Below are 10236 nucleotides of genomic sequence, written 5' to 3'. Positions count from 1 at the left end.
CGGCCCGGCCCCGGCTGAGCTGGCGCGTCCCCGCAGCGGGTGTTTCACCCCGACTACAACAACGAGCTCACGCGGTTCCTGCCCCGCACCATCGCCCTGCAGAAGCCGCCCGGGGCGCAGGTGAGAGCCCGGGGGGCCCGGGGGGCCGGTCCCGGCGCCTTTCCCGCGGAAGCCGCGATGGTCCCGACCCGGCCCGTGCAGGGCGGGGCCCGCGGGATTCCCGGGGCCGGGAAGGGGCAGGACGGGGGGCACGGGCAGGGATCGCTCCCGGCGGGATATTGGGGAGGGGGAGCTGCGGAAGGGCGGGAGCGGCGGCCACGCGGGGGTTCCGGGAACGGGAGGTGGGAGAGAGGGGCTGGGGCGGCTGGGAACGGGACCAGAGACCGGGATCCGTCTGGGAGAGGGGCGGGAGCTGGGAATGGGAAGGGACCTGGGAATGGGAAGGGACCTGTATATGGGAAGGGTCCTGGATCAAGGGAAGGGTCCTGGGAAGGGGAAGGGTCGTGGGGAATGGGAAGGATCCTGGGCCAAGGGAAGGGCCCTGGTGTCTGCCTTTCACTGCTGGTTTTTCCCACAGTTGGGCTTCAACATCCGGGGAGGAAAAGCCTCCCAGCTGGGAATCTTCATCTCCAAGGTGTGTCCATCCCCGTCCATTCCCCCCCGGATCCAGCTCAGGCTGGGGTTTCCCACACTCAGCCCCTCCTGTGGCACTGCCCGGTCCCTTCCCAGCCCCGGGAATTGCCGGGGCTGAGCCTTCCCTGCTCCCTGTGCTGCCCGGTGCCCTGAGGGTGCCGTGGGAGGGTCGGTGCCCAGCCCGTGCCATCCCTGTGCCCAGGTGATCCCCGACTCGGACGCGCACAGGGCGGGGCTGCAGGAGGGGGACCAGGTGCTGTCGGTGAACGACGTGGATTTCCAGGACATCGAGCACAGCAAGGTGAGCTGGGGCAGGGGGGCATCCAGGCCCTTCCAGCCCCTCCCCACGGGGCCAGGGAAGGCCCTGCCCTGCCCAGCCCTGCCCAGCCCTTGTTTTCCAGGCCGTGGAGATCCTGAAGACGGCCCGGGAGATCACGATGCGCGTGCGCTACTTCCCCTACAGTGAGTGGGGCCGGGGCTCCGGGGGCAGCACCTTCCAGCCATCCCTGCCACCTCCCCCTGAGTCTGGCAGGGCACAGACGGGGATCTGGGATCAGGCACCACCTCAGGACAATGAGGGAAACTTGGGGAGCAGGGCTGAGCCACCCTGTGCTGGAAGGGGGGATGGTGGGGAAGGACAGAGGTAATTTAGGGCTCCAGAGGCAGCTGATTATCCTTGGATAACACAGGAATGAGCTCTGGCACCAGTGCTAGTGGTAGATGTCCCTCCCAAGGGATGCTGGAGTGGTGAGTGAAGGGAAGGTCTGCTCACTCCCAAGTTCTGCTTCTGCTCCCATAAAGTTCAGAGATTTAAGGGATAAGAAAAGAGATCAAGCCAAGCCAAACAGGGATTCTTCCTGAAATAGAAACTGGCCACAAAAAGGAAAACATGGAGTGGGGGAAGAGAGGGTTGAAAACAAACTGCTGCTCTCAATGCCCTGAAATGAGGGGCTGGGATGCAAATGTGCAATTGCAAAGGCAGAGGGGCCCGAGCTCTGCCTCTGCCTGGGCAGGTGTGGCCAGAAGGTGTTCTCCTGCCCCTGGGGGTGACTCCCCCGTTGCTCAGGCTCTGCCTCTCCCCCAGATTACCAGCGGCAGAAGGAACGGACTGTTCACTGACGGGGGGCTCTGCTGGGGCTCCTCCTGCACAAACCTCTCCTGCTTTCCCACCTCCCGAGATGGCCCAGCACGCTCAGCTCCCACTGCAGGCACAGCTGTGCCCTGCCTGGAGAGATGCCCAGAGTCTCACCCAGCTGGAGGCTGGAGGGGATTGAGCCTGTGCTCCTGAGTGGGGCTGGAACAGCCGCTGGCAACTGGGGACTGGAGGGAGCTGCTCCAGCACCATCCCTGCTCCTCTTTCAGCAGCACTTGAGTGAGTGCTGTGCTGGCTCTGGATCCCTTGGGCCTGGAACCTTTGTTGGGATGGAAAAGCACGAGGGGCTGAGGCTCCTGAGCAAAGCAGGGGCCTTGTCCTCCAAGAAATCCCCCTTTTCCCTTCTCTCATGCCATGGAATTCTTTCCTTCTTCTCTGTGCCACCTCTGCTCTGCTCTGCTGGGTTTGCTGGGGGATCCAGGAGTAAAACCCACCCAAACTCAGTGCCCAGCTCTGGCTGCACTGGGCTCTTTGTGCCTCTGTGCTGGGAATGACCCCGGGATACAGGGCTGGGGTGTTTGGAAACGTTAATTGTCAGCAAATGTGGGTGACAATGCCTGCTGGGATCACGTTGTAATGGCTTCAGGACAGCCCTGGCCCTGCCCTTCTCTTCCTTGTGGTGTTTTCCACTTCATCTATAAAAACAATAAAATGAGTACAGCAACCCAAATCCAGCTTATTCCCACCCAGGAACTCTGTGTGCAGGGTTGTTCATTCCCACCTTCAGAAAATGCTGGGACAAGGCTCGGCTCCAGCCTGCAGGAGAAAATTTGGGATCCACAGGAGGTGCAGCTGTGTTTCAGGGTGTTTTTCCACTGACTGTGCTGGAAGTCAGCCCTGATGAACCTGGAACATGTTCCAGCACTGCCAGGGAGGAGCAGGAGCTGCTCTGGGGGGATTTATCTGTGGTGGCACCAACACAACTCCAGCACTACCTGGAGCACTGGGCAGTGAGGGGCAGAAAATACACTAGAAAAGAGATTTTTCATTCAGAATTAAAAATTAGTTTTTCTACCAGGGAAATGAGCACACTGGCAACCCCACTGTGAGACCCTGGGGAGGCAAGGTAGGAGCTCTTCTGCTGCCACAGGTCTCTCTGTCCCATGGGATATTCACCTCGCTGGTCTTACACCATTTCCCAGCATTCCCATGTTTTTTGGGGAAGGAGGAATTCTCTCCACAGGGGACTGCAAATACAACCATAATGTTCAATTTGTTCATCCTTCTTCAGAGTAATCCCTGACAGGAGCTCCAGGAAGGTCTCCCCTGCCTTGGGCAGCTTCTTCCCTGCCCTTACAGGGAATGACTCAGGAGCTTCCCTGCCGACCCTGGCTAACAGGAAAGAGTGGATTCTTTCCCAGACACATTCATGTCTTGGGTGTCTTAATTATCAAAGCATTAAGGCCATCACAGTCCATTTCATCCTCCAGAACCTGAGGGACAAATGGGTAGTTTGTGATCCCTGGTGGGAAAACAACAGCTCCAGCAACTCTGGATTTTTTTAGTGACTTACAAAACTGAAGCTGAGAGGTGCAAACTTTACAGAATCCTGGAATGGTTTGGGTGGGATTTGCCTTCCAGCAACAAGTAATTTGTCTTCCCAACCCCTGGCCACTCAGAGCTTGCTGGCTGCTGTTTCACAGATTAAATCTTTCTTGCTGAGCAGGCTTGGAAGTAAACGAAAATCAAACATCAAAGAACAGCCTTTCTTAAGGAAATTGTTACATATTCCACATTTTGCAAACATGTCAGCAAAGTCCTTCCAACTGTCTCTTCTGCTCCTGTGTTCCTCCTCCATCCCTCCTCCTCTTCCGTCTGTCTGTCCCTCCTCCTCCATCCTTCTTCCCTCTCCCTCCTCCTTTTTTCTTCCTTTACTGTCCCTCCTCCTCGTCCTTCCTTCTCCTCCTCCACCCCTCCTCCTCCTCCTTCCCTTCTTTCCTGCTCCTCCTTCCTTCCTCTGCCATCCCTCCTCCTCCTTCCTCCCTCCCCTGCTCTGTGCAGGCCGGTCACCCCTCGCAGTGAGTCCCCCTGTGGCACCAGGCCAGCGCAGGTGTTGGTGAAATAACTTTATTTATTGGTTGTGATACAGGGCTGTGTCAGACAGTCCATACTCAGAGTAATAGTCACACGTACTCGCTACAGCTACGAGACAGCGGGGCCGACACACACGGCATTGAACACACCAGAGAGGACAGAGGGAAGGGAACTATTCATTTCACTAATTACCCCCCACCCCGTCAGTGGGGTCTCCCCCCTCCCTCCCCGCTCCGCCACTCCAACAACACGACAGGGGGGCAGCGGGGCCGCCGGGAGGGGGGACAGCAACACACAGGGACACAGCGACACCAGCGATCCCAACGGGTATGTACAGGGAGAGGGAGGGAGAGGGACAGGGATCCGCCTCCCGGCACCGCCACCGCCGGGAGGGGGGACAGGGGACACTCCACAGGGAATGGGGGACCACAGCCCAGCTTCCTCCTGCAGCCCAGCTCACCCCGAGGGGAAGGGGAACAAACTGCCATCCCAGGGACTGCCAGATCCCAGCCCGAGCTGCCCCTTCACCTCCTTGGGGCCCGCGGGCTCCACACCCGGGGTCAGGGACACCCTGGTAGGGCAGGGCAGGGCAGGGACTGTGGTCACACCGTGCTCAGTCCCTCTCCTGCCACCAGCATCCTCTCCGTGACACAGCCCGGGGGGGAAAGGACAGTGAAATTCTCCTCTCTGCCAACTGACAAACCTCCTGACTTCTGTTAGGGCAGATGGACCCAAAAACCCCACTAAAATCTCTGAAAATCTCTGAAAACCAGGGACAGTGGGGAGAGGAGGCATTTCCCAGCCTCCAAGGTTGGGAAGTGACACCAGAGTTCCCTTCAGCAGCAGACAATCCCCCATTCCTGCACCCACTCTGACAGTCACTCCCTGCTCCCCTCAGCTTTGGCAGCTTAAAACCACCCCAGCAGTGAAAGGGCTGCTGGCCCCATCCCAGAGTTCTGCTCCAAAGGCAGAAACAGCTGGGTGGGATCCCATCAAGCAGCAACCTAGGAATGACAGTGGAACGCTGCCCTTCCATCTGCTGTGGATCTCCTGCTCCACAAGAAGCAGTTCCCCATCTATAGGATGAGGAACAGCAGAATGGAGATCAGGAAAGGAGCCTGAGCCAAATCCATGACTGTCAGAGCAGGTATTGCCCCAGCAGTGATGGATTTCAGGTCACTGTTTGCTTTCAGAATCCCTGAGGATCTCTCCCCACCCAGCCTCATGCTGCAAAGCCTCTGTTCCCTCCTCCCCCTTCCCTACACCAACACTCACCGAGCACCAACATCCTCCGGATGGGAAGAGATTCCAACCAAGGAGAGCAGGCTGTGGGATCTCTGCTACACAAACAGGAGCAACAAGGCCAAAGCTTTCAGAGTTTGGGGCTTTCCAGTGCTGTGTGTGACATGAGGGGCCAAACTTGGAAGTTGTGAGCAAGAGTTAGCCAGGGTCATCACCAGGAGGGAGAAACAAAGGAGCCAATGTTGTGTGTGCCCTGCGGGAAGCAAAGCCTAGGAACAGGTGACCTGGGCTGTCCAAAAAGGCAAGGCCGAATCCAAGGGACTGGTTTAAAGGAGCAGCCTTCCCAGAGGAAGTGGGGATGCAGGACAGGCGGGGCAGGGAGCTGGCTGGGATGCAAGGCAGTAGGGAAGGCAGAAAACCCACCCCCAAAGCTTCGTTTTTGTCTTCCCTAATGTGGCGGCTTTTCCATGGCATTCACGAGATACAGGGGAGCAGGTGGGCTCGAGGTGGGGAAGAGGGGGAGAAGGGGAGGAAGAGAGGGACAGAGAGAGAGAGAGTGTAAAGGGCACCACGGTGCCAAAGTGCAACAACATAAAAAAATAAACTCAAAAGACAGGACACTCATTCTGCACTCAGGGCTCATACCATGCAGTGAGAGGGGCGGCCGGGGCTGCTCCCCACCAGTAAACAGGGAGGTCGCTCTCAGGAGCTGTTTTCCAGCCCCACATAGGGATGCCTGGGCAATGAGTGATGTTCTCAGGGCATGGCTGGCAGGTGCTGTTAGCAGGAGCACCCGCTCTCCGTGACTGGCTGCTCGGGGGGCTTCTCTAGTTTGATGTCAATCACTGCAGGGGGGGTTAAGGAAATCACCCAGTTGAAGGAGAACAAGAAGGACAGAACAGGTTGTTAGTGGTCCCCCCATGGTGTTTGAGCAGAGCATGTTCTGCCTGAACAGGATTCACTGCAAAAAACCAGGGGACTTGGCACGTTGAGACCCTTTAGAGGATGGAGCCCAACTGGACAGGTCTGTGCAAAAAGAATGAAGAATTACAGCATTTTAAAACTACACAGATTTCATCCTCAGTTCAAGTGGAGATGCAAAACTTGTGCTTTAGTTGCCCTTAGCTGTGTACATTTATCTACAGCCCATGAACAGGGTCACAGAATCACAGACTGGTTTGGGCTGGAAGGGACTCAAAAGTTCATCTTGTTCCACCCCCTGCCATGGGCACGGACACCTCCCACTATCCCAGGTTGCTCCAAGCCCTGGCCTTGGCCACTTCCAGGGATGGGGCAACCTGTGCCAGGGTCTCATCACTCTCACGGCCAAGAATTCCTTCCCAATATCCCATCTAACCCTACCCTCTGCAGTGAGAAGCCATTTCCCCTTGTCCTGTCGCTCCAGTCCCTTGTAAATATTCCCTCCCCATCTTTCTTCCAGGCTTAGGTCTCCCTAAGCCTTTTCTTGTCCAGGCTGAACGATCCCAATTCTCCCAGCCTTTCCTCACAGTAGAGCTGCTCCATCCCTCTGATCAACTTGGTGCCTCCTCTGGACACATTCCAACAGCTCCATGTCCTGTTTCAGCCACGTCCCTGCAAAGCCCCATCCCCACAATGTGCCAAAAGCAGTCAGTGAGCCCAATTTAACTACAGATAATTGTCCAGTTCCCTGGGAAAGCAAGGATACTGTCTTCTTTGCTCTTCTCTGGTGTGCTGTCCATCCCAGGTAAGGCAGCAGCCACACGGCGGAAAAGCTGGAGAGCAGGAAGAGGAAAGCTCAGGCCTTGTCAGAGAAAATGCCTGTTAAAAACACTGTTTTACAGCAGAACTCTGAGCTGTACCAAGTTGTTATGTGGGTACTTTAGCAAGCAAAGTACTGATCAACAATGTCATGAGAATGTTACCTAGGAAATTTAACAGGTTTTAATAAAGAAGTTATTCAATGCCTATGAAACAGGCAGTTTTATTTTATCTGTTTCTGTTTGAACAGAACATGGAATTTATTAGTAATAGTTCTTCCAGGGATTCATGGAACAACTCCCTCCTGCACTCACTAGCCACGTCCCAGCCTCTGCTTCTGCACCCAGTGATGTTCCAGGGCACATCTGGGGATTTGTGATAAGTCACCTCACAAGGTTTAAGGAGTTTTACAGCCCATCCCTTCAGTTCAGTCCCGCTGCCAAACAGCCTTTCCTGGGCAGAACAGCTGGTTCAAGTGAGCTGCATTCAAGCTATTAAGGATGTGCTGGAGCTGGGAAGGGCTATTACATCCCCATAAAACCCAGAAAATGGTTTTGCATAATTTCTGAACTCAATGCCTGGAGCTCCTCCTGCTGCCATTACATGGCCCAGGCACTGCCAGGCTGCTGAGCTGCTGCACAAAGAACCAGAGGAATCATCTGCTAACGAGATTTTCCTCACAGCAGCTTGGCAGGGGCTTCTCATCCACCCCCCAAAGTGTGTTCCTTGGAAAATCAAGGTCCCAGCAAGGTGCTGCAGTTTCATCCTCCTAATCACAGAAGCCCTCACTGCAAACACCCACTGGGCAAATAAAGCAACAAGAGTTAAACCAAAGACCAAAGTGGATTCAATCCAGAACAGCCAAAAAACCCCAAGCCCAAAGTCTCACTGTGGGTTCTCCCGACCTGCTGCTGTGCAGCAACCTGGGGAGGGGGTTTTCCAGCTGACACAGCTCCCTGCAGGCCCCTGGAGCTCCCAGCTCCTCACTCCAAGCTCTGTCACATTCAGAACAACCTCTGAACTAGTGGAGGGTGGCATCACAAACTTACAGCGAGAGGCGATGGGCACAAACAGAAATATGAGAAATTCTGCTTAAATAAAAAATGTGAAGTTGTGTTTTTTGTTTGTTTGTTTGTGTTTTTTTGCTGTATGGCTTATCAAACACTGGCAGGCTGGCTGGAGAGACAGTGTCTGTCCTGTGAGATTCCAAACTCAGCTGGAGCCAGCTCTGGGAAGCCTGCTCTAAGGGTTGGGAAAAGATGATTCCCAGAGATCCCTTCCAACCTCAGCTGTTCTAAGATATTCCAGGATTCTCTGTGGCTTGTTAACAGAAGGAGGAACTTCCAGTGATGTCAACAGTGATTTCAGCAAACTGCACTAATTGGTAACAAAACCAAACAAATTCCACCTGACTGGCTGCACAAAACAGGGATTTTTCCCCTTCCCATCCTCAGCACATTCTGGGGTTGGCTCTCCTTTCTTCCAAGGTTTTCTTAGCTTGGACAGGAAATCACTGACTCGACAGGAAAGGAGCTTCCAATACTACTGCAGAGCTGATGGTGATCACTGGGCAAGAAACATCTCAGGGGGTTGGCATTATACACAAGCAAATCCCTGCTGGATCAGGAACCCCAAGCAGGGGCCAACACACACAGAGCAGGGACAGATTCCTGATTTTAGAACAGAACACGGATGTACCTGTTTCACATTGTATCCAGTCTTTGCACTGGTCTCAATAAACATCACATTCAGCTCTTTGGCTCTCTGTTCACCTTCTTCTGTAGTGATTTGCCTGGAGGAAGGGGCCAACAGGAGCAGAAAGACAGAAAGGAAGAGTTAGAGACATCTGTGACTGAGCTGGTGGTCAGTGCTCCCCCACCTCCCAGGAGGCACAGCCCACCAAGGGACACCTCAGGGCCCTCGAGGATTCACAACCCCCAGCTGGGAATGAAACCACCCCAGGGAACACCTGGAGTGGTGACAATCAGTAAGAGATGATCAGCACAGGATGGAGCTTGTGCAGCACATCTGAGCCTCTTTCACAGCACCCTGCAGGGGAGGAAGAACCCCCCACACTGCACCTGAGACAGAGAGTTCCCCAAAGCCAACAGAAGGGAATATTGTGAGGTGACACAGATTCCAGAAAGGCTTCAGCAGCAAGGATGGCCTGGGAGCAAGGACCTGGAACTGCATCTCTGAGCACCACCCTGGACATACCTGTCTCACATTATATCCTGCTCTAGCACCAGTTTCAACTACACCATATTCAGTTTTGGGACTTTTCTCTCACCCTCCTCTATAGAAACCTGTCTACAGCAAGGAGAACAAATCACAGAGCAGAGAAACCAAACAAGAGAAAAAGAGTCCAAAAATGAGAAAAGGAAAACTGCAGGGGAAAAAAAACCACCAGCCAAAACTGAAGCAACAGTGACTGGAATGAAAAACTTCACAGGCTTCACTGAACAAGAACAGGGCTATTTTTAGTCCAGCTTTTTGGCCTCAAAACTAAACTTGTTTTTTATCAGAGGATGAATGGCTTCCCATACTCTGTGTTCTACTTCAAAAAACGTCACCTGTGGCTTTGTCCAGCCTTAACAGGCCCAGCATTTCAGCCTCACACAAACCCAACTTCCTTTGAAAAGGAACAAGGAGAAACTGTGCCATGAACTCACAGCTGCATGTGCACAGAGAGTTGGGCAAACTGGATTACTGAAAATGAGCAGATTTCCTTGCCTTTGCAAAGAAGCTTTTTGGCTTTATCTCAGCTTGAAATACAAAATCAAACAATATACACTACTGAGAAACAAAGTGTAGAGCTACTTAATTTCAGTGAAAGGAATATTTTTAGGTGGGTTTATTTTAATCAAAACTATTTGCAGAACAGCAAAAGGGAATAACTTCTGCTGCAACCAGAAACCTGAATTTCACAACACGGAATTTATGTCCCGTTTCAAATCGACACTTTTTAAGATCGTTTCAAACTAATTTTTAAAGCCAGGCTGGGCAGCCAGTCCTGGCTTTTCCTGGCCAGGGCAGCAGGGCCCAGCTCTCCTCGTTACCTCTTGTCTGCCAGGTCGGTTTTGTTCCCCACCAACATGATGATGACGTCGCTCCCTCGCTCTGTCCGAACATCATCGATCCACTTGGAGGTTTGCTGGAAAGAATTCAAGTCTGTAGGGAAGAACAAATGGCAGTGCTGAGCATAAAACTGCTTTTCAGAGAGGGGCAACGCTTTGCTCAGGTGCTCCACCACATAACCCATAAATTGTTGGAAAAACAGGGAGGAGGGGGGGAAACACTTCCAATTTCCACGGTGTTTGAGCAGAACCCGTGGCTGGCAGTGGTCGGGGGGCAGGAGGGGTGTTTGGAGGCAGGAGCCCCCGCGGGCACTCACTTGTGATGTCGTAGACCACGACGGCGATGGTGGAGTCGCG

General features: G+C 53.9%; 2 protein-coding genes across 2 annotated transcripts in view; one reads left to right on the top strand and one right to left on the bottom strand.

The window, feature by feature from the left end:
* PDZD11 (PDZ domain containing 11) overlaps positions 1 to 2456 on the top strand; it is an 11063-nt gene extending 8607 nt beyond the window's left edge. The window contains exons 3-7 of the mRNA XM_029959170.1: positions 20 to 120; positions 578 to 634; positions 836 to 934; positions 1035 to 1095; positions 1718 to 2456. Of these exons, the coding sequence (XP_029815030.1) occupies positions 20 to 120; positions 578 to 634; positions 836 to 934; positions 1035 to 1095; positions 1718 to 1752 (353 nt within the window). The 3' untranslated portion in view covers positions 1753 to 2456. The remainder of the gene's footprint in view (positions 1 to 19; positions 121 to 577; positions 635 to 835; positions 935 to 1034; positions 1096 to 1717) is intronic.
* Positions 2457 to 3837: 1381 nt separating this feature from the next.
* RAB41 (RAB41, member RAS oncogene family) overlaps positions 3838 to 10236 on the bottom strand; it is a 13703-nt gene continuing 7304 nt past the window's right edge. Inside the window, exons 4-7 of the mRNA XM_029959146.1 lie at positions 9862 to 9973; positions 8501 to 8594; positions 6750 to 6816; positions 3838 to 5907 (exon numbers count right to left, since the gene is read on the bottom strand). Coding sequence (XP_029815006.1) covers positions 5843 to 5907; positions 6750 to 6816; positions 8501 to 8594; positions 9862 to 9973 — 338 coding nt within the window. The 3' untranslated portion in view covers positions 3838 to 5842. The remainder of the gene's footprint in view (positions 5908 to 6749; positions 6817 to 8500; positions 8595 to 9861; positions 9974 to 10236) is intronic.

This window comes from Manacus vitellinus, unplaced genomic scaffold (genome assembly GCF_001715985.3).
Source record: "Manacus vitellinus isolate BGI_N305 unplaced genomic scaffold, ASM171598v3 scaffold_19_pilon, whole genome shotgun sequence".
Classification (NCBI taxonomy): Eukaryota; Metazoa; Chordata; class Aves; order Passeriformes; family Pipridae; genus Manacus; species Manacus vitellinus.
This window is presented reverse-complemented; position numbering and strand designations above follow the sequence as displayed.